Source organism: Ictalurus furcatus, chromosome 17, assembly GCF_023375685.1.
Source record: "Ictalurus furcatus strain D&B chromosome 17, Billie_1.0, whole genome shotgun sequence".
In the NCBI taxonomy this organism is placed as follows: Eukaryota; Metazoa; Chordata; class Actinopteri; order Siluriformes; family Ictaluridae; genus Ictalurus; species Ictalurus furcatus.
Window position 1 is genome coordinate 11,643,853 of NC_071271.1, and position 24,727 is coordinate 11,668,579.

General features: G+C 38.8%; 1 protein-coding gene across 1 annotated transcript in view; it reads left to right on the top strand.

Moving 5' to 3' along the window:
* sez6b (seizure related 6 homolog b) overlaps positions 1–24,299 on the top strand; it is a 178,003-nt gene extending 153,704 nt beyond the window's left edge. Inside the window, exons 10-18 of the mRNA XM_053647675.1 lie at positions 10,352–10,548; positions 11,916–12,110; positions 15,263–15,454; positions 17,955–18,149; positions 18,326–18,364; positions 19,252–19,360; positions 19,460–19,559; positions 21,813–21,925; positions 23,785–24,299. Of these exons, the coding sequence (XP_053503650.1) occupies positions 10,352–10,548; positions 11,916–12,110; positions 15,263–15,454; positions 17,955–18,149; positions 18,326–18,364; positions 19,252–19,360; positions 19,460–19,559; positions 21,813–21,893 (1,108 nt within the window). The 3' untranslated portion in view covers positions 21,894–21,925; positions 23,785–24,299. The remainder of the gene's footprint in view (positions 1–10,351; positions 10,549–11,915; positions 12,111–15,262; positions 15,455–17,954; positions 18,150–18,325; positions 18,365–19,251; positions 19,361–19,459; positions 19,560–21,812; positions 21,926–23,784) is intronic.
* The last annotated feature ends 428 nt before the right edge of the window (positions 24,300–24,727 follow it).

Below are 24,727 nucleotides of genomic sequence, written 5' to 3' on the forward strand. Positions count from 1 at the left end.
GCTTAAAACGACTGCCTAGTTTCATCTTCTCACTGATGCGAAACCTTATTAAAATGATATACAATACAAATTTTTATTACTGTTCAGGTGCTGGTAGCTTAAAATGTGTATTTACTGCAGTTAGGCAGGTTATGAAGATACAAATGAGGGGCATGTCTGATTTAGAGCAGTTTGTTTACACTAGTTTAGACCACATGAGGTTTTTCATATTAGAAATTCTTAGGAAATTTTGGGGACTTGAAATAACTTGTCTCAGGTTAGTTCACTTGACCTGGGGAATATGTCGACAAAAATTTCAACCTGTTTCTCTTTGAGAAAAAAATGAAAAACTGAAGAACAGTTGATCTTTGCCAATAAAGATTTACTTACTTACACATTTCCTAAGGTTTGGTGTTGTCCTTGTGCCATCAGATCCTCATAAATTATTCCTCCCTGGAAAACGGAGGATCTCTGAAAAGAATCAGTGGTACCGATTTACAAATACCACAGACTGAAAAATTCATGAGCAGTTCGTTACCCTAAATTGCTCCTGGTTATGGATGTTTGAATAGTCTGGCATCTAGTAAAGGGTGTATTTTCATTTTGTGCACAGTGATCCCATGATCCCATGGATCCACTGAAACCTCATCAATAGGACTGGGCAAAATGACACAATTACATCATTATTGCGATATACTATATATACACATTATGATACACTTTTCTAAGTATCATCATGATCAGGTGATCATGGGTATTAGTAGTCAGGTGATCACTTTCTGTTAAAAAAAAATGACTGGATATTAAAAGCCATTTTTGTACTGTTTGTTCCATTTTCTCTCTTTTTCTTTGTGAGTACTTTTCAAATTTCTGAACTTACACTGACACTTCTTGGCACTTTGTTAGCAAAACCCCAGCAGAATTATGTATCATGATACAAACTATGTTATTTTTGTGATATGATATTGCCATGTTGCCCATGTTGCACATAAACATAAGCAAACTCAGGAGCCCTCCTCAGACTTAAGTAAGTTTCAAGTAAAGAGGATTTCTGTTTCTGTCTCGATACAAAGAGTGTATCCAAATTATTTTCCTTGAAAATCATACACAAGCGACAGATGTCATAGCTTGTGTTCTTATCATGTGCAAGAAATAAAACATGGTGATCGAGGAAGTAGTTTGCATATCAGTAGGCGGCAGCAGACAAAGGTTAATAATAAACTCCACAGAAAGGCAATTATTAAATTGGATGTTTTGTTTTTTTCCCGAATATGGAATCAATTATATGGAGCAGGAGAGCGCGTGTTGAGTGTGATTGCTCGGTCAGGTGAGGCTACACAACACAAAACCTTGCTGTGTCAGCCACTGATAGATTATTCATGCATTCAGTAATTTAGTATGCCTTAATTAAGATTCATTCATTTGCATGTTTCCTTGTGCTTGTGTATTTTTTATTTTTATTTTTTGGTTGCACCACTTACATTGTTTAGCTGTGTAATAAATGACATCCTGGATGTTTTGCAGGAGAAGCTGCCAGCATAATTAATTTCCTGTTCGCTTGGTGGTTGGGGGTAGGGAATGGAGGACGATAGCTTCAGCACTCAGGGCTTCTCTATCTGTTGTCAGAGCTGATGATGAAAATATGGCCTGTCTGTTTATGCAAAGTCAATTCAGTGTGTCCTGTCTTAACGCACGCCTTTTCAACAGCCAGCCAAATCGGCCTTTTTATGTACATCTCTTCACAGATGATGTACTACCCCATGTTTGTGTGACAGGTCTGGACAAGAAAGTGGGAGGAGCAACGCTTCATGGTGGCACACTCTTTCCTCCCCTCTTCAAATGACTAAATTAGTCAAACTGCTACTACTGTCACACCAAATGACAAGTATAAATGGAAACAAAGTGAGCAAGGAGGACTTCCACAACAGCTGTTTAGCCGAGAAAGGCAAAATATGCACTAATGAATCTGAGAAGATTCATACAACAAATCCAATTCTGTTGTGAACTCTTCTTGCCTCTTGTGTTTTCGTTCCAGCTTGCCCCTGCTATAGACCAGCATCCCCTCATGTTCTGAAGCACCAGATCCTGCCAGAGGCTCATTACAGAGATTTAAGAATGAGGGTGCGCCCATTCCCCTGTAATAATTCATCAACCCACCCTGTACTCGCTGTTACACACGAACACTGAGGTGTACCAAGGTCTGATTAAATCATTTGCTGAGAAGGGCCCTAAAGCACTGAAGTGGTTTCCTGAGCTGTGAGATTGGGGCAGACTGTGTGCTGGGTAGGTGGGCAACACATGTGACAGCTGGCACAACTGCCCTGGCTCAGACTCAAAGCCAGTAAAGATTGCTATAGTGGAATGGATTACTATCTTCATGCTTTCAGGTAGCTCTCGAGGCTGAGAGAGCCCCCTGCTGGAGGCATTGTGTACATGATATTGACTGATCTGGGTTTAGATCTTATATACAAGAGCAGGTGTCTCAAACTCAAATTGCCCTGGGGCCACTTTTGTTACTGTCATCTCATAGGTGGGCCGCAAGAGCATTAAAGTACTCCAAGAAAGTGCAATATTCTCAAAATGTACTTTTTTTATTACCATTACCAACATATTTTATTAAACAAATTTAGTAGTAGTAAACATAACCATAACAATACCATAACAATAACTTGGTACCAATTTCAACATAAAAGTAATAGTTCACACACACACACACACACACACACAAATTTTTGTTTTGTTTTAATTCTTGCCAGACACCTGACAGCACTTCTTCTCACACAATTGAGATACATTTGCCCTGATGGAGGTTGTAGTCAAAACCCTAAATACAGCTTCAAGATGGGCATCAGTAATCCTGGACCTGTACTTGCATTTATTAAAGTTCATTGTTGAGAAAAGTTTTTGATACAGATATGTGCTTCCAAAAAGGCACATTAACCGACTGAACATTTTTAACAGTTCTGGGAAGGATGGAGGTAAGTCTCTCAGAAATTGTCCAATGAGATCTGCTTTTCCCTGTGCCTCCTTGAATTTAGTTTTTAGTTCACTGTTACACTGCAAGTCAATAAGTTCAATTTGCAAGACACTTGGGACACTCTCCACATCAACTGAGAAGGGGTCTGCAAACAGCTGGAAAGTGTCACGGTGTGCCTTGAAATCAGCAAAGCACTCATCAAATTCCTGCAGTAGGTTGTCGATAGCAGATGTATATTTATCACCACTGAATGATGTGCCCTCCTCCACAAGAGATCTGCATGCTGGGAAATGGCTAAGGTTTTCTGCAGAAAGCTGACATTTCCACAATCTCAGTTTTATGGAGAAGGTTTTCACGTTTTCATAAGCTGCTGTAATGAGCTGATCAGGGCCCTGGAGCTTCAGGTTAAGGATGTTTAGCTCATGTGTTATGTCCACTAGGAAGGCAAGATCCATCACCCATTTTGGAACATCAAATTCATGAACATCCATTCTGCCATCTTCCATGAATCTCTTCACCTCTGTTCTTAACTCAAAGAATCTCTTCAGGACATTTCCACTGCTGAGCCAGCGCACCTCAGTAAAGTACATCACCATATACTGACTCAGTTCCTTGCAAAAAGGCCCTGAACTGGCGGTGCTGCAAACCCCTGGATCTGATATAATTAATACATTTCAGGACAACAGACATGACGTTCATATTTCAGGCACTTGCTGCACAGTGCCTGTTGGTGTATAATGCAGTGCAGAACAACTGCTGGACCTGCTTTTTCCTCTTCTAATTTTCTTTGTAAAAAATATCGTTGGATGTGGTGCGGCCGTGCATTGGACACAAACTTAGCAACTCTTCTGTCACTTCGAACTTCTCATTAATACCCCTTTTGAAAATTGCGAGCTGAGCATTGTCAATTTTATCTGTGCTTTCATCAAGCGCCACAGAGTATGCCGTGAAAGCTTTAACTTTATCACGTGACTGATCATAAATGTCACTTGATAACTCGCTGATCCGCTCCGCCACCCTGTTAGCCTATAGCGCTATATTGCTGAACAAGCTCTTTTTTTCTGGACATAAAATATCCGCAACTTTCATCATGCAGTCCTTCAGAAACAGGCCTTCAGTGAATGGCTTTCCGGCTTTGGTGATTAATTCACTCACCACATAACTTGCCTCAACTGCAGTATCAGCATCCTTTTTGGCTTTATGAAAAATACTTTGCTGAGATATAAATCCTCTCTGTAGCTGCGTGGCTCGTGTTGCCCTCTCATCTCCCTCATACTTCTCGTACTGCTCTCCATTTAGTCCAATAACGATGCTTGATATTATATTCCTTTAAAACTGCAACTTTTTCATTGCATATCAGGCAGGTAGCATTTCTATTAAACTCCACAAAAAAACTGGGTAGTCCATCTTTCTTAAAACAGTTTGTGTTCATCATCCACTTTACGTTTTGATTTTGACTGCAACATCTTTGTTCTTCAGCACTTTGTGCACATTTTGGCCAACTTTGACCTTTGCCATAACAAACGAAATGCATTTTTAAAAAACAGAATTGTGTTTTTATTTTAATTATTTCAAAAGGGTAGGTTGAATTGGCAAGAAACTGCTATAAAATATTAGATTTGGTGGGCCAGATTATATTATTTTTTTTACATCCTGTCCCGGGCCGGACTGATGGGGAAGGTGGGCCTGAAGTGGCCCGCGGGCCGGGAGTTTGAGACCCCTGTACAAGAGGATCCACTTTGATTTGTTGGCTTGACATCTACTGTTTGATCAGATGAAATATGTTATCATAAATCAAGACCAGGATAAGGATGAGCCTCCTTCAGCATTTTCTTCTGTTGGTTTTCTTTCTCTCTCTGTGGCTCAAATATCATGTATGTTAAGGCTGTGCGGGTGTGTGCGAGATCTCAGGCTGGCAGCTTCTGGCCAATATTTACCTTCCTAATTGAAAAGAACCAAACTCATTTTTCCTTTATTTATCCATTTAAGACTTTCCGATAATGTTGACGGTTCGAATGAAAGTTTAATGTCTTCTGTTTGTCTAACATTTAGTGGTGGCAATGCTGTCCAGCACGTCACTGACATTTAATCATGCGTGCCTTTTTTTTCCTCATCTCATCCAATCTCGCTATTGTAGAATTAAGTCTAGTTCAAACACATGGTCCAGTGGTTATCTGTAATGCTCTGTGCTTTCATTATTGCATGTAGACTTCCTCTTAGAAAGCACCGACAGTTCTGGCTTTAACCATCACTAAATGCCTATCCATATGCACACATCTTATACATAATATACACATGGACTGTACATGGTATAAAAGATAATGAATAAGTATGATGAAACTCATTCTTTTTGTCTTAGATCTCAAAAAAGCATTAAAATCTATTCCGTAGCATAAGTTATTGGTCTCTTTAGTTTAAACAAAGCAGTCAATTGAGTTGCTTAGTCTGCATGAAACAGAATGTGGTGCAAAAGAATTATTTAGCTTAGTGTTTATGACAGATGACCTATCTCTGAGCATTGCTTTTACCCAAAGCCATTCAACTCATGCTGAATCAGGTTCCTGTCTTTGGCAGAACAAATGAAATAGGATCAGTCTTTGCCAGTATTATTCAAAACACATTTATATTCTGTTATTCTGTTTGAGAGGTGGAAACAGTAAGCTGAATTGGCATTTTCAAGCTATGCAGGCTGAAAATATCAGGCCATTTTTGTCATGCTTTAGGGTTTCTTTCTCTTTTTTTTTCTTCTTTTTTTTTAAAGCCTGCATGCAAGTTTAATGTATTCTGAAGGTGTGAGGTGGCAGCTGTGCTGTGGGCCAAGTCAAGCTGAACCTGTTTTTTGATTAAACAAAATGAAATTACTCCTAGCAAATAGAATACATGATAGATTTTCTCGGCAGATACAACATGCGGCTACACAAATCCTTGTTTCACTTTATCTCAACAAATCCAATATAAGCAGAGACAGGGTTTTGGGTTTTTTATTTTTTTGCTTTCTAGTCGTGAGAGCAGGTGAGGGGCTGTAAGGCAAAATGAGACTGTGTTACAGCAGAAAAAAGAAGATGGTGCAGAATGCTTTAATGCAAACACATCGAAAAAACTTGTGTGAATAGTGTGTGTGTAGACCTGCGTCTAGACATATGTCTTTGCATTCGACTTTTGTACACGTCGAACATCCTGTCTCCATTCTGCAACACTGCTTTTATGTTTGCCGCCATGGTAGACCAAAGAAGATTAATTATTTCTCTCTCCTGTGTAATGAGTTCTATCACCGGCCACTTGTGATTAATTAGGGACAAGCCTGAGTGCGTGTGTCACCTCACCATTGGACTGCATTCTATTTGCTGGCCTGCTAGAGTCTGCAATGTGCTATCTAACGATATACACAATGCAAAGTAAATCTGGAAGAATAGCTGGAGAATATTACATTATAGAAGTTTTTTTTTATGTAGTTCTTAATAGGGTTAGCATGTCAATTTTTTTAAAATAGAAGTTAGGATTTAATTTATCAAGGCTGTCCATATCTGTTTTTTACATCTGTCGAGCCCAAAAGAGAGAATTTCTTTGGTCACTTTTGTTAAGGCTTCAACATTTTTAATAGCATTTTAGATTGTTCAGAAGGTCATATGTTCCCAGGACTATTCATTCTACTTCACTCAATTTTGCCTTCCATTCTGAGCTTCTAAAGCGAACCGACAGGGAGCCGCTGCTGGATATTAGATAAGGCGTTTGAAATTGTATCGTCCAATACAGTACTTTCAGTTGCTACAGCATGAATAATTGCTGAGGTAATTGAACCCAGCCTGTCTCCATAGCTGCTGAAGTCTTACTAAAGCAACACGGGGAAGTGACAGGTGAAATCACTCTTTTGTCATGCTGCTTTTCCCCATGAGATTGCTACAACTGAGTTACAGTATGGTCTAACAGTGGCTGGTGTGCTGGAAGAAATTGATTTTCCAGCTATTTCTAAAGATTAGGGAGGACAGAGCTGGTACATAAGGGTGTAACTAAGAGTTCTCTTCCCTGTCGTCAATTCATTTGCTCTCTGTCCTGTTCCAGGGCCAAATAAACAAAGAGATAGCAAGTAGCAGAGGTGCTGGGAAAGGTAAAAAGGAAAAATACTGGTACTGATATATAAAATAATAATAATAATAATAATAATAATAATAGTAGTAGTAGTACCAACAAGCTGATAAAGTTGGGCTCCTGCACAAGGCCCTTAACTTTCATTTGCTAAGCTCAGCTTGGAAAAGCAACTTTTAAAAAACTATCTAACAACTTGATGAAAGTCAACATTCAATGTGTAAGGAAAACACCCTTTCAGGAAGTCATTTTAAGATTTTAGGTCAACCGACCAACACTGGATTGTAGAAGTGTTGAAGTTTGGAAAAGTATTATGTGAGGGCAGCAGAGGTGCAGCGAGCCATTATTTTTCAGTATATATATTTATATATGTATATACAGTGAGGGAAAAAAGTATTTGATCCCCTGCTGATTTTGTACGTTTGCCCACTGACAAAGAAATGATCAGTCTATAATTTTAATGGTAGTTGTATTTGAACAGTGAGAGACAGAATAACAACAAAAAAATCCAGAAAAATGCATGTCAAAAATTTTATAAATTAATTTGCATTTTAATGAGGGAAAAAAGTATTTGACCCCCTCTCAATCAGAAAGATTTCTGGCTCCCAGGTGTCTTTTATACAGGTAACGAGCTGAGATTAGGAGCACACTCTTAAAGGGAGTGCTCCTAATATCAGTTTGTTACCTGTATAAAAGACACCTGTCCACAGAAGCAATCAATCAGTCATATTCCAAACTCTCCACCATGGCCAAGACCAAAGAGCTCTCCAAGGATGTCAGGGACAAGATTGTAGACCTACACAAGTCTGGAATGGGCTACAAGACCATTGCCAAGCAGCTTGGTGAGAAGGGGACAACAGTTGGTGCGATTATTCGCAAATGGAAGAAGCACAAAAGAACTGTCAATCTCCCTCGGCCTGGGGCTCCATGCAAGATCTCACCTCGTGGAGTTGCATTGATCATGAGAACAGTGAGGAATCAGCCCAGAACTACACGGGAGGATCTTGTCAATGATCTCAAGGCAGCTGGGACCATAGTCACCAAGAAAACAATTGATAACACACTACGCCGTGAAGGACTGAAATCCTGCAGCGCGCGCAAGGTCCGCTGCTCAAGAAAACACATATACATCCCCGTCTGAAGTTTGCCAATGAACATCTGAATGATTCTGAGGACAACTGGGTGAAAGCGTTGAGGTCAGATGAGACCAAAATGGAGCTCTTTGGCATCAACTCAACTCGCCGTGTTTGGAGGAGGAGGAATGCTGCCTATGACCCCTGGAACACCATCCCCACCGTCAAACATGGAGGTGGAAACATTATGCTTTGGGGTTTTTTTTCTGCTAAGGGGACAGGACAACTTGACCGCATCAAAGGGACGATGGACGGGGCCATGTACCGTCAAATCTTGGGTGAAAACCTCCTTCCCTCAGACAGGGCATTGAAAATGGGTCGTGGATGGATATTCCAGCATGACAATGACCCAAAACACATGGCCAAGGCAACAAAGGAGTGGCTCAAGAAGAAGCACATTAAGGTCCTGGAGTGACCTAGGCAGTCTCCAGACCTTAATCCCATAGAAAATCTGTGGAGAGAGCTGAAGGTTCGAGTTGCCAAACGTCAGCCTCGAAACCTTAATGATTTGGAGAAGATCTGCAAAGAGGAGTGGGACAAAATCCCTCCTGAGATGTGTGCAAACCTGGTGGCCAACTACAAGAAACGTCTGACCTCTGTGATTGCCAACAAGGGTTTTTAAACCAAGTACTAAGTCATGTTTTGCAGAGGGGTCAAATACTTATTTCCCTCATTAAAATGCAAATCAATTTATAACATTTTTGATGTGCGTTTTTCTGGATTTTTTTGTTGTTATTCTGTCTCTCACTGTTCAAATAAATCTACCATTAAAGTTATAGACTGATCATTTCTTTGTCAGTGGGTAAACATACAAAATCAGCAGGGGATCAAATACTTTTTTCCCTCACTGTATTTGTTTGTTTGTTTTTTGTTCTTTGGCTGTTAAGGATTTTTTTTTTTATTTAATTTTTTTGTAATTAATTTTTTTCTTCCTCCTCACCTGTAAAATATTGCATTACCGCTGAACTTTTCTCTAAAAAGTTCCCTAACTTTTCACTGGCACACTGTAAATAAATCCGCCTTGCACCCACATGCTACGGTGAGTTGAGCCATCATTTCACACATTTTGTGTCCTCATGAGCATCAGCACGCCCCTCCAGCAGACCTGCTGGATCACATTTGGTGGCAGCAGTGGGATGGCTACCCACAAGAAAGCGCCAAAAGGGAGAAGGGTCGGCCTTTTTAATAAAATGTTTCCAAATAGCAAAAAAAGTAGAGGTGACAACGTTAAATTAAAGTAGAGGTGACAATGTTCACCCACAGAAACATCAGACAGGTTTGCCAAGACTGCCACATTTATATGCATAGAGTGAAGTTCTCCTAGTGCATATGATTGTTATTGCTATATGGCTATTACTTATACAAATAATTTCATTGTTTGGCATGACATTAATTAATTGTAGTTCACCTTCCATTAGAACATAATAAAAACAGTGAGGGATAAAGGTCATCCAATTGATAGGCCTTGCCAATTAATCAGCACCGTTAAGTGATTGCTGGAACTACTGTATCAGTTATTCGCAAAAATCCACACTGATAGTTTTTCCCAGTTGCGTCTGTTGCGTTAGCGGCTGAGAAGTGTCCAGTGTCATTATATAGTACGAGAGCGGCCTCTAGAGGCAAAATATAACTATAACTGACAAAATTTTCTTGTGTTATTTAAAGTGTTTTTGATTCAGTGGTTTTTTTGGATGTCTCTATTTTGATTTGTTATTTGGAGTGTTACGTTTTGGTTTAGTTTGGATGTATATCTTTTATTTACTTTAATATTTATTAATAGTTTATATACAATATGTATATATTTATTTCATTTATTTCATCAAAAGTACAGTATATTTTCATGGTACAGTCAGTACTGTTTATTTTTGTAATTAATTTCAGCAATATTTTACTTTGAGTGTTATGTTTTCATTCTGTATCAGTTTTAAAAACTATGGTTTGATTAATTGGTTTTCAGCAGGTATTGCTCAACTTAGTTATCAGTATTGGTAAAATCCACTATTGGTCGACTTCTAGAGAGGAATGGTAAAAAGTATAAAGCTGCTTTTTTTGCTTCAGAGGGTAAAACAGAAAAGTGGTGAAGTTGAAGCTGAATAGGAAAAATAAACAGCCCTTGAATGCTGCAAAAAGCTGGGGGTAAAGCTGAGATTCACTAAATATGTATCTTGCCTGCCTGCAGCCTCCACATGGGAATGAATGACCTGCTGACATTCTATGATGGAGACGACCTGACTGCTAAGGTACTGGGCCAGTACAGTGGCTCTCGGCCGCGTTTCAAGCTCTACACATCTACAGCTGATGTCACCATCCAGTTCCAGTCTGACCCTGCCACCAACGTTTACGGCTACAACAATGGCTTTGTGGTGCACTTCTTTGGTAAGAGCACACAGAAATCTACTGGCTGTGTCAGTTAATAGGTTTGTTCTATTGACATACAGTCAACTCCAGAACTACAAGCACACATTAGGGGAAATATATGAATGAACATGCAGTATACAATGAACAACATGCAATTAATGACATTTTGAGCACTATATAATTTTATTTTATAGCACTACAATATATACTGTACAGTATTAGATGTAAATTCCCTATAAAATGCTGTGTTCAAAAGTACTGACACCCCACAATTAATATTCAGTGAAGCCTACACTGCATTGAGCCTCTTGCTGTAGCTCGGCTGTTACGGATTTTTGACCTTTTTCCTTGCACAACATTTTAAGGTGCTTTAAATTCTTGTGTTTGCACACATGCACTGCCCTTTTCTACTCACACCACATGTGTTTAGCATGGTTCAAATCTAGAGATGAGATGACCATTGCAACACATTGATTTTGTGTCTTGCATCCATTTCTTTATTGATTCAGATGTGTGTGTTGGGGTCATTATCTTGTTCTCATGAGATTGATTTTTGTTGGAGGAAAGGTAAGTAGTTTTTCCAGCTTGAGTGGAAAAAAAACATTAATCACAAAGTTTATTTTATACACACATTTTCACAGTTCCCTTGGAAGTGACAATAATTAGGGACTTGTGTAACCGTTTGAATATTTTTTTGCCATTTAAAGTATTTGTTATTTGCATTTATTATTATATATCTACTACAACACTAATTTGGAAAAGAAAAGAAGCACTGCATCCATGTCATCTTGAGCATTTTGAAATACAATTGTATGCAGTAATAAAAGTGAAAAATATAATTAATTGCTGATTAGAGCTATATTTGAAACAGATATCATCCCTCCATTCAGCCTTACTAATTTATTATTGCAGAACAGCGGGTAGGGCTCATGTGGACTATGGAAAGAGGCAGGAAGAAAGAGAGACAGCTGACTTTTAAGTCTAGCACTTTTCCCCCTGGGATAGAGAATAGGCTACCATTCCATCAGCTTTCACTGGTGCTAAAATATAAAATGAGATCTGATAAGACATAATGAATTCCATGCAAAGAGGGAGCAAGTGGGTAGCAGAATACAGAAGGACTGGAATGGAGATTTTTGCAGTCCCATCACACCCCATGTGAATAAACGTCTGCCAGCTCTTGCAGGTGTATGGGATTTGGCCATTTGGCCTGGCAACGATGCAGACAATTACGACACGTTTGTACTCATTAGCCACATGCCCTCACCAGATTCACCATGATCAAAGTAGGCACTAGCAAATCACCTGGCAGCTGCCTCTCAGTCCAATGCCTGATGAGTGAGGGCTGTATAATGTTGAATCTCTCCCTCTTTGTCTGTTTGCAGAGGTTCCTCGTAACGACACGTGTCCAGAGCTTCCTGAGATCACTAATGGTTGGAAGACTACTTCTCACCCTGAACTGGTGCATGGTACAGTAGTAACCTATCAATGTTACCCAGGCTTCGAGGTGGTGGGCACTGAAATGCTCATGTGCCAGTGGGACCTGACATGGAGTGGAGACCTGCCTACCTGTGAGAGAGGTGAATCATGCATACACTCATAAAAAAAAGTAGGGATGTAACTGAATATTAATGCATTATTTTGATTGATCAGATAAAGTGTTTTAAACAGATACAAATAGAGATACAAACAGGAGGCTCAATATAATTTTTTTTTAACGTTTGCCAGAAAAGTTTACAGAACATTAAAAAGGTCACACGAGCTAGAAGTTTTTCATTTCACGTGATGGACAAGCAGTTATATGACAATCACGGGAAATTTACAATGTTCATTCATTCATTCATCCTTAGGAGTTGCCTGGTCAGGGTTGTGGTGGTAGATTAATAGTTTGTTTATATTTTGGGAAATGGAATGTTACAAAATGTTGTGGGCAAGTACAAACAAAAATAGTATTTACACAACTGGAATTAAACAAAAAACAGCCCTATACACATTTCTATATTTTTATACTTACAATGTAGGCCACGCCTGTTTAAATCCAAATACAGATACAAATATCTGGAGCACTAAACAATTAGATACAGAAATTGTATCGACATTGTAATAAATTCCTAATAAACACAGATATCTATTGTGCGTAAAATTATTTTTGCACCACTCTTGAACCAATTTAGAAAGGGCACTAATCAGGAATAATGCAGTGGTAGCTCAGTGGTTAAGATGTTGCCAAGATGCCACTGCTGGACCTCTAAGCAAGCCCCTTAACCCTCAACTGCTCAGTTGTATAAATGAGATAAATGTAAGTTGCTCAGGATAAGGTGTCTGCCAAATGCTGTAAATGTAAATGATGCTCTGGACAGCAACTAAATGTCATTTTTAGATTCTATTTGCAGCACTGAACTTTACAGTAGTGGAAAACAGAGCTTGATGGATAATGACATGCAATTCCGCTGCATGGGACTTCAAGGTTGAAGGTGTGGTTTCAATTCACGTTATCCCTTGGCCGCTTTTACATACACATCAGACGTTTGCAAGCATTGCCTGTGACTTTCCTCTGGTAATCCTCAAGGGTCCCCTACAGGCCCCTTTTTGTTATCAAAGAACGGTGAATTCAGGGTGGCTGCACATCTTGTGTTTTGTTGTAGCAGATGTCATTGGTGCAGTGACATGATTGAACTTCTGCCTGTTCTTTGTTGCATCAGCTGTGGACATGCTCAGTGAGTCAACATGCAGACTGCAATAACAGCTCAGGCTTTTGTCTTAGCCTCACAACAGGCACCTGCTGTTTTCTGTCCTGCTCTGGAAGCATAAAAGAAGCAGCAGCAGGAGTGGGAGAGATGCACAGCTCCCAGTATCCTGTCACCTGATGCTGTCCTGCTAGGGAAAGAAATTGGTTTGTGTGCTGCAGCTGGGCTAGTGTGTGGGTTTTTATTATTCTGTGTTCTAGACTAGAGGACACAGGCTGTCCTTCTATTACTTGTGATGACTGTCCTTCCCCACTGCAAAGGCAGATCAAGGCATTTCTCTGGCTGGCTGCCTGGGTGGGAACAAATCCAGGTGTTCTTGCTATATTCAGTAATTGTAGTTTGTCCTCATAGAAGCACCTTGAGGAATCATGTGAATAGGGTAGCCAGAGTAAACAAACTGGAGCTTAGGAGTGATAAAACACAGTAACATTAAATCTGAAACCATTATCAGTCTACTGAATGTGTTCCAGTGACTGATAATTAAAAACAAAGTGGTTTAGAGGGGAAAATACATAAGCATTTAATAAATCACAGTTAAAGTGTACCTTATAAAAATACTATGGTTTAACGGTGGCATGATGGCACAACAGGTAGCGTCGCTGCTTCACAGCTCCAAGGTTCTGGGTTCGAGCTTGCTGTGTTTCAAATGTTCTCCTTGGGTTAGGTTCCACAAGGGTTTCCTCTGGGTTCTCTGGTTTCCTTCCAACTCCCAAAAACATGGGTACACTAAATTGTCCATTGGTGTGAATGAGTGTGTAAATGTGTGTGCATGTTGCCCTGCAGTAGACTGGCATTCCAATCAGGGTGTGTTTCTGCCTCACATACACACAGTGTTTCTGGGATATGGTCTGGATCCACAGCCAACCTGTCTAGGATAAAGTGGTTACAGAATAGGAATGAATGAATTAATTATGGTTTGAACAACCGTAAACCTTTGTCAGCCTATTTCACAAGATGTAGTTTTAAGGTTTCCCGAATTTTCTCTCTACATATAAATGTATTTTATAAATTGTTCTGGTACAAGGCTTTTGTTTTCTTGTTTGTTTTTAACTATAGTTATGGTCCTTTAATGCCACCTACTGGTAAAACTGAGTCTTGCATGACATTTTGGGGAATCATAAGGGTGAAAACAGGTATAAAACATCAAGTTTCATTGTAAATTACATATGCATATAGAGATGGTGAGGACAGGTGAGAGACAGGGTCCACAAATGTCTTCTGGCCATACTACAGTGGTAGATGGTGCAGCAACACGGCAACAACCACTGTCGAGCCAATTAACCTACATGATAAGATCATGAGACTCTATACCAAACACTGTCAAAGAATGTCTAAATGTTGTATTCTGTATATTACTGTCATTAAACCCACATTAAACATTTTCCCAAACAACTTAGATTTATGCCTTGAAGTTGTGTCAGAATGACCCACAGTGGAAACAAGGAAGGAAGTCGATAAACAAGGAGGGGAAAAAACAGAGGGGAAAGAAAAGTACAATAATTTTTGGCAAGGTAGAAACAAGGGAATACTTATATAGGGGAAATAAAGTTTAATTAGAAATTTCTGTTGAAGCAGTTGAAAAATTTTTATATTTTGGTGATGTGGAAGGGATGGTGCAACAGAGCAATGCCATATAGAGATGGTTATAGCAGCCACTACACAATTTGTCATTTCAAATGTTGTTTCATTTTTACGTGGGTTTTCTCCAGATACTCCAGGTACTTTTTCCCCAGCTTCCAAAAACATGCTGGTGAATGGACTGGCTGCTGTAAATTGCCACTATGTCTAAAAGAGTGCGTGGGTGTTAGTGTAATAGACTTGTTCCAATTCAGGGTGTATTCCTGTCTTGTGCCCAGTTTTCCCGGGATATGCTCCAGATCCACTGTGACTCTAACTAGGAAAAAACACTTACTAAAGATGAATAAAAGAATGAAGAATAGGAGTTGGTAGCAAACCATCCTGTATTTTAATGTGTGTTTCTTCAGTGCTGTCATGCCCAGACCCTGGCATGGTAGAGCACAGCCGCAGGGTGATGTCGGGTCCTCGACTGATTGTGGGTTCCACAGTGCAGTACATCTGCAACAAGGGCTACTCTCTGTCGGGAAACAGTCTCCTTTCCTGTTACAACCGCGATTCCACTGGACCCAAGTGGAGTGAGAAACCACCCAAATGCATCTGTGAGTACCATTTTCATTCCTCAGAACTAAGCATGATTCATTAACTATAATAAGCTTGTCCAGCTGTTTCATTAGAAGATGGATATTCCAGAACTGCTCTGTGACATTTTCATTAGTAGCTGTTTGATTAAGTTTCTATTACTGCATGTCCATATGAGGGATGGGGAACAGATTGGAGAATCAGATGAGCCCTGTTTTGATGATGCAAAGTACAACAGCCTACATCAAGAGCTACTAGAGTTTATTATGTGTAAAATGGTAGGATTGACTGTACTAGTTAGGAGGTTGTGGAGATATTATTATCACTATCAGCTTATCCATAGACAGATCCCCACTATTAAACAAATCTTCAGAAAGTCCTCAGCGTTATACATTTTAAATTCCAATGAAATGCCAATGACCTCCTTTGGGTATTTCAACAGTGTTTCATTGATTTGCTCGTTTTAGCAGATGTTGCACAATTGTGGGGAAGTGCTCCATAGAGTTATTATTGGATGTAGTGGTCAAAAATGGGAACTGCAACAAGTCACACTGGGAATGGAATTATACTTGCTCTATGAGCACTGTCAGTGCAAGACAGGACAGAGTTGCCAGGGTCATGTTTTTTTTTAATACCAAATTGGAATATTTTAAAATACTCCACAGTTGCAAAGATCTTGTTTTATAGCAACAATCAGAAAATCTAATCTATCGAAATAAAAAAAATTACCTTAAACAAAGTGTAAGTGCAGACAGTGTGTCTATGCTGTACAGAACCATTTCTATTGTAAGCTATATTGCAAAGCTTTGGAATGGGATAAGGGGATTATGGAGTGGATAATGTCCATACTTCATAAATTTGTGTGCACCATGGTTTTTCCCACTCAAAGGCAATGAAAAAGAAGAAAAATGTGTTGGCGTTTTCCATTGCATGGATTTTTGGGGTAGTTATAGGCCTTTAGTGCAGATTTTGAGATGAAGTTTAACTGGAAATTTTGCTGAAACCTGGCAACCGTAGAGCAAATGTATAAAACCACTCAACTGGATAAAGGGGTCCCTAGAATTCACTAGAGGGTAGTATGAAGCCTATGGGTGGCAAGCATGATAGCCTCAACCAAAATTAAGTGGAAAGGCTATGTTGTTTTTTATGCCCCATATCTATGGTCACAAAGCACTGCGGTCATTCAGTCATTTTATTAGTTTACTAATAAACTGAAAACCACTTTACATTGTAAATAAAATGGTTTGCTGAAGTGAGGCAGAGAAGGAAGCAAAAGATTGCCTTAAATTTTGCAAGACATCAAAGTAACCCTATGCTGTCCTTTGGTACTCTCTGAGGGTGTTGCAGCCTTATTTCTGCCATTGCATCACAAACCACATTAATAGAAAGGATACTTTTATATTGTATGTAAATATGCTTTCATGGGAAGTGCATGTAATTATGCAACCAGTCTCTGACTTCAGTTCCCTGGGCAATCTATATGCATTCACAAACTGCTGCTTTCATATATGATGTGTGTCAGATTCTCTGTGAACATGGCAGGAGCTTACTGCATGTAAGGCAGGCTGGGATATACCAGTGATATTGCCATGGGGAATATCCAGTGCTGGGAATATCCAGTGCTGAAGAAGGCCGAAGTTGCTATTATTTATTTTTTTTTTCATAAACAAGGAGGGAATGTTAATGTGAAGTGTCCCTTTCACAATGCAGACCGAATTTTCATTAATTCCCAATACACCCTCTCCATGCAGTAATGTATTGTGCTACTCAATTAAACCACAGCAAACTAGCTAGAATCAGACTGTTCACTGCTCAAACTGCTAGTTAGAATCAAGGGTGTTGTAGTGCAGTAAAGAGGATAATAGCGCATCTCTGCATTATCTTTCATGTGCAGGCATTTATAATCCTCCAACCTCATATCAAAACCCAGATTTACATCTCAATGACATTGCATGCCGCTTGTTTGCTAATTGGCAATACATCTGCAAAAGATTGTTTGTTCCTCTGAAACATTCATGAGAGTATTGTATGATTTAAACTCATCAGCATTGTAAGACAGCACCCGCTGTTGTTAATTTTGATAATATTTAATCTCCACACTGTCATCCTGAGATGAGCAACTCAAGATCCCTTAACACAACTTTCCTCCTGTGATTAATCAACATAATCTACCTTTTGTTTGCCATTGTTTAGCCAGTAACACACGACTGAGTACAATCAGCACCTGAAAAAATATTCAGCTATGAAATTGGAATATTTAGAAAATGCATTAATGATAATCCAAAAATGACATGCATTTTTATCAAATGAGCTGCATCCGGTGTCATTGAGATGTAAATTGCACATGTTGTGCTGATGTTGGCTATATGTGTGAGTGCCAACTGCAAAAAAAACAAAACAAAATAACAATATATTGTAGCACTAGTCTTAGTAGTGCTAATCTTCAAAAAAAACGATGTAAACACGGCCTAGACAAGTTGATATACACTCATGTGTGTGTATTCATTCTCTGTTGTACAGCTGATACATATGAAACCTGTAGGAACCCTGGAATCCCAGAATTTGGTGTCCAGGTATCAGAGAAGCAGTTCTACCAAGCAGGAGAGATATTGCACTTCTCCTGCCAGAGTGGCTATAAGCTCATCGGAGAAGCAAATATTCGCTGTGTCCCCAGTCGCCCAGCGAAGTGGAGTCACCCACCTCCAGTGTGTAAAGGTAGCCTATATCTTCAGCCCATTGTAAAGCATATGTCATTCTTCTTACACTGTTTGATAGTCTTGCAATTTGAATTATTAGTAGTGCTATGTACAATAAAATTTATCTAAAGTGTTTTCTTTCTTTATTTGTTTTTTTGTCAATTTCTTTGCTAAAAATCCCTCCTTTCCTTTCAGCAGCAGCACTGGAGTATGTAAATGAGCGCAGGCTTGATGGTAAGAACTGTCAGTTTTTTAACTGCCTTAGGCTGGTTTCACACTGTTCAGGAAAAATTTGCCTCAGCGCTTTGAAACACATTATTTTCAATCCAATTTCCCTACGACTGAGCTCAGAGATGAGTGCGGTGGCAGAAAGGTCAACTGGTTTCAACTTCTGCATGGCACTCAGCTAATAGGAGAGCAAAAGCTGTATCTTTTTGGTAGCTTGCCACAAAAAATTCACCTTCCTCCACTTTTTAGAGACCAGTGATTCCTTTTTTTGTCCAGCCTGGCACACCAGCATTTGGATTTTCTACATTGCACCTACCTGAACAGAAGTTCTTCTAGTATCCACTCGGCAGCCATCTTGGCAATACTCCCAGGCAGTTATTTTCAAGACCAGGCTCCTATTGTATCTACTTGAATGAGGAGAGACCCATGAACCTGAAATGGATCGGCAAGATGACCTTTCAGAAACAGATTTGGAATTAAAATCTGATAAATTGAGCTAATAATGTGGTTTTTTTAATCAAATAATATGGAAAAAAATATATACAGGTATATTGTTTCAGGTTGCTCTAGCTACTGGGCATGTACAGTACATTTCTCCATTACTTAAGGAGAATCATGTCCTATCTGTACGTGTCAGTGTAAGACCCGAATAGGCCAGCCATTTCTTTATCCAGGGGCAAGACTTGTGTAATACAGCCATCACGTTGAACATTGTATGCTGCCCCATTCTTATTTTAAACAGTGGCCTCTACTATTGGTGGCAATCATACCACAATCAGCATGACATTAGCTTTAGATAAGCATTACTGTGATAAATTTCTGACTAGAAAAACTTAAACTGCTATATACATACTGTACTGTATTACACTAACTTAATCAATATTTCTGTCTAGTTGCCGGAACAGATTTCAGCATGGAAGGAGCCAATGTGGTCTTTGCCATCTTCATCCCTGTAGCTATAATTATGTTAATCATCATGTCCATATACTTCTATTTTTCAAGGTAAGCTTGGATAAAAAGCTGTTCTTGAAGCGGCTCTCATTATTCCACTTTCTGGTAGATAAGTGTAAGGTATAGTCTTTTCTGTCACTCTGTTTTCAGGGTGCAAGGCAAGACTTTTCGATTGCCCATGTCTGCATCACCACAGTATGACCAGATCAGAGGCGAGACAGCCTTTGAGAACCCCATCTACGAGACAGCAGTAAGTACACACATCAGCTCTCTTTCATTTTTCAATACCCCACATTCTAAATCAAACCCGCTTCATCCTTCCTCCAATAATGTGTAGTTTCTGTGGTTGTTTAGTTTCCATGACAAAGTTGCATTCAGCTGTTCACGACTATGATTGTACATCTGGAGTGAAATTATGATCTTAAAATTATGATCTGAAAACACCATCTGTGTTACCTTATTGCAGGCTCATGTGCCAAATCTAATTATCTTTAGGAGCTTCAGGATTTTAAATGAAATGCCACACCTTTAGAAATGTAGTATGGAACCCTATCAAGCTTCATGTCTATAACACTATGAAATTCATTTAAAAATTCATTCCATTGATGAATATGTTTCATGTTTTTAACCTTCATTTTGAAGGTTATTTGGTCATTCTATCATTATCATCATCATCATCATAATGTCCTTGGTCTCCTCTTACAGTCCTCCTGGCACTTTCTATTTCTAAAGATTTAACACTGTGAATCTCTGTCTCTCTCCTCTCCCTTTCTCTGCGTCCCAGAAGAACAGTGAGGTGAGGATATCTGACAGCACTTAGTCAATTCCATTAACTGTTTGTTATGGGCTGCTTGTATCACAGAGTGGCTTCAATTCACACCTTCTGTTTGTAATGTTTGTTTTCTGACACGTCTCTCTGTGATTAAGACCACATGATGCACTTCCATGTAGTGCTGTGAAATCTGTAGCCCAGGGGTCCAGTCTGTTTGTGTGTTCACATTAAGTGGGTCAGTGAGAAGCAAAGACAGACTCATTAGCACCTCCATCGGGCGTGAATGGAAACAGTGCCTTTGGAGATGAGCTCCCTCATGTGTGGACTATTTTTATATCTGAGCTGTCCTCTACTTGGTTCAGGCTAGGAGCCGTTTGCTACTGTGGCCGAGCAGTACAAAACAAATCACAGATATTAAAAAAATAACAAATCCAAAATCAAAATAACAAGTCAGAAAACACAACAAATCCAAAAACAAATTAACAAGTCAGAAAACACAATAAGTCGACAAAATGGAAAAGGTAGGTATATTTTGCAAATGGATTACTTACTGCTGATTGGACGACACATCTGTCAATCAAGATGTACAGGAAGTACAGCAGGCTGTGGCACTGAGCCAGTACTGGAAAGTCAATTCATGTGTGCATGTGTTAAAATGTTTTGTCCGGTCTGCAGTTTAAAATATGGTGTTCTGCCATATTTCTGCAGTTCATGTGGAAAAAATCTCAAGGTTTTAAAAGAGACATCTACAACGTGTCCTCTGATCTGTCCCCTGTGGGTTAAGTTCTTGCAGCAACCGCATAACATCATCATGTTTTACACACAACTTGTGTTTTTGCTGAAACGCATTGTCCCGTAGCCGAACAACTGTCCTGGTCCACGTAGCTCTGCTCTTATAGCATTCCTTACTTAATGGGGAATAGTTTTTTATTTTCTAAACAGACCTGTTTTTAGGTGTGTTTTTAGAGCATGCAAGCTAATCATGGTATGTTAACAGAATATCCTAAATCATAGCATATGAATGTCCTTCCTCAAAGTAGCGCTGAATAAATTCCATTTTCTCTTTTCTTTCCAATGTAAACTTTTATTTTCTAAGATTGAAAGTTTCACTATGGACATAAAATGGTTTAAAGTAAACACAGAAGTCCACTAATGTACAAGAAACAAAGTTGTTTACAATTTCTTACTTCCTGTATATCTTGATTGACAGATGTGTCGTCCAATCAGCAGTAAGTAATCCATTTGCAAAATATACCTACCTTTTCCATTTTGTCCTACTTCTCATTGTGTTTTCTGACTTGTTAATTTGTTTTCGGATTTGTCGTTGTGTTTTCTGCCTTGTTATTTTGTTTTTATATTTGCAACTGTGTTTATAATTTGTTTTGTTTTTTATTTTTGGATTTGTTATTTTGTTTTCATATTTGTTATTTGTTTTACACTTCTCTGCCACAGTAGTTTGCACATACAAAATGTTCAAATCTAAAGTAAAAATGCCCTGATGGTTGGCAGCCGTGATCTCACCCAGTATGAACTTACTGCGTACACAGTCTAGGATTTGTTTCATACCTTTTTTGTTTTCTGTTATTTTGTCCAGACATTGGTACACTGACATTTTTCCAAAACCATGGTTTCTCTTTCACTGCACTACTTGAAAAAAATATTTCATCAACTTTGGTTGGCTTTTCATGACCTCTGCATTGCCTTTCTTTTGATGGTTTCATGTTTGAACAGAGAGTGATCATTGCGCCCAGACACCAGCGGTTCTTCCCTATAGGATACTGTTGTAATGAGAAAGCCTGTAAGGAGAGTTGATCGGTGGAATAGCACTGTTTGGAGCAAAGAAGGTCGGAACCATAGTTGTGATGGGTGTCTTTTTTCCATCTCACTCTTAAGTTTGCATTTACATCTGCACTGTCTTTGATTTGTATTTTCTTTCTCAGCTGCATACTATAGTTCTACTTACAGCTACATTGTCTATACCCGGGGTTCTCAAACATTTCGCAGCCCAGGACCCCTTTAACTGTAGAATGAAGTCCAGCACAGATTTATGAACATAATCCGGCTACACAAATATTAGGCTCATTATTTAAATATGTATAATAATAATTTGTCTATTTATCAGAGCCAAAAAGCTTTTTATTCTGAACTTTCCACTGATGTAGGTCAAAGTGACAATATTTATAGGCCAACATGTCAGTTGTTGAGCTTTGGATTAAATTTATCCAATTCAACTGACCAGTCAAATAGGCCAATAACTATTAGAACTCAGAGTAATATACAGTACTGTGCAAAATAAATGCTGTAGAGCAGTGGACCTCAACCAGGGGGGTCCGGAGGGATCGGAAGGGGGGCGCGAATTGTTTTCAAGAAAAAAAAAAACACAGACAGGGCATCATTTGCTTCTCAATGTATTTTATTGCTTTTCAAATAGAATGTCCATAAATGAAAAACCCCGCATTCCCTCTCCCTCTGTATTTTTTTTTTTTTGCTGGGGCAGGGCAGATCTTAGCCTGCCTTTTATCTAGCTGTCAGTGCAGACCAGTTTTGCCAACTTAGCGACTTTTCAGACCCCTTTAGCAACATTTTTTTGCAAAAAAAAAGCTCCTAGCGACAAATTTAGCGACTTTTTGGACAAATCTTAGCAACTTTCCAAATATCACTAGTACTGTCCTGCAAGCGCGAGGTCTTGCTTTCCCGCTGCACTCACACCTCTCTCTGCGTCTGCTCTGTTCAGTGAGCGGCTGAGTGCTGGAGATTTAACAACGTCATGGATAACGAGACGCGTCTTTCGTCCCAATTTACATCGTTCATATGCGAATGTTTTTAGAATGCAAGACAAATGTAATGCAACATGTTTTACATGTAAAATAATACACGTTATTACAGCCTAGTTCTCTTGTTCAAAGTAGTTATAGTGTTCAGAAACATTTTTGATCACTCCATACCTGTCCGTTATATAGTTTTATAAAAGTCATAAATGTTATTATAAAAAATCATAAAAGTTATATATATATATATATATATATATATATATATATATATATATATATATATATATATATATATATATATATATATGGGGGAGCTTTCATTACAAAAGGTTGAGAACCTCCGCTGTAGAGCAAAAATTAAAAAATAAATAATAAAAATACTTCAAAGAGCTGTAAACAGCAATAAATGAAACAAAGTCAGTATTTGGTGTGATGATCCTTTGCTTAACAAATTCTTAGTCTCCGGTACAATTTGTGTAGTTTTATAAGGAAATTAGCTGATAGGTTTTACTGAGCATCTTGCATAACCAGTTCTTCTGGAGACTTTGAATGTTGCACTTGCTTCTTAGTTTTGGTAAAAGTGGTCTCTTATGTAATATGCTGCTTTCTTTACTGACACACAAACATTTAATTGTGTCCTGACTCGATAATGTAGTCATAAAATAAAAATCTTTAAGAAAGATTGTATTAAAAAAAGAAAAATATGGTGAGTTTTGCACAGTACTCTATATGATAACTTTGATAATGGTGGGCTGTGATTTCCACCGCTATAACAAAAAACGAAAACAAACAAGCAAAAACCTTCTATTTATGCTTTCCAGACCCCAGGAGGTCCCTGGACCCTCACTTTGAGAACCTTAATATATCACAAAATATCTATTTTATTTGTCCTGGTCTGCATTTTAACGTGTATTTCTTTTTATGATCTACAGGACACGAGAGAGTACGAAGTCTCCATTTAGACATACTGCTTATGTCCACACTGAGGACCTTAAGCCTTTCTTTGCCTTGTGGAGGTTCCCCAGCACCTTTCGCCTGTTTTCTGACCTCCTCTTATCATCATCTCGCCCTTCTTGCCCCTCCACATTTCCTCTCCTGGTCGGGTGTAAATATCCTGTTTGTCAGAGAATTTCCACAAGTACTGCAAAGAGTGTGGAGAATATGATCTTATTTTTGTAGAGATTCAATATCAGTGGTCTAGCAGCAGTGCTTTTACAGTTTTTATCCGGTTATGGAGCAAAAAATCTGGAGATGAAACTACTGAAATTGAAGACTAGCTGCATCCCAAAGTCTAGGCTGCAGCCTAGGCAGGTTCCTTTTAATTATTTAGTCACACAAAATGAGAAGTAAAGGCACAAAAAGGCCAAATGAGCACACCATTGGAGAAGCTCCACACCTGCAGTTGTGGCATAAATCACTAAAGAAATTCACATTTAAATATGCTTAACTAAGTATGTTTTACAGTAACTGATCATTACATTATCTTATATTAATTTAAAAACATGATATATGGACAGAAGCTTTACTCATCTTCTCATGTTTTCTAAAATAAAAAAACATAATAAATTAGATTTTAAAAATTACGTACTTGTGCCTTTGCTTTCTGTCATTTTCTTCAAATTTCAGACTGCCACAAAGACTTATGGGCTATTGCAGGTTGTGAAGGATACACCAGATGCATTCCTGAAAACTCTTAGAGTGTAGATTGAAGCCTAGACTTCGACATGCACCTACTGTCACCAATCATTTGATGTCTCTCTATAATTCATTTTTAATTTATTTGTTATTATTATTCATTTAAGTGTTCTAGTCTTCTTCAAAAGCACAGCGAGGCTGTAATAAAACATGTAGAACTGGAATTTTGTTTTCCATTCA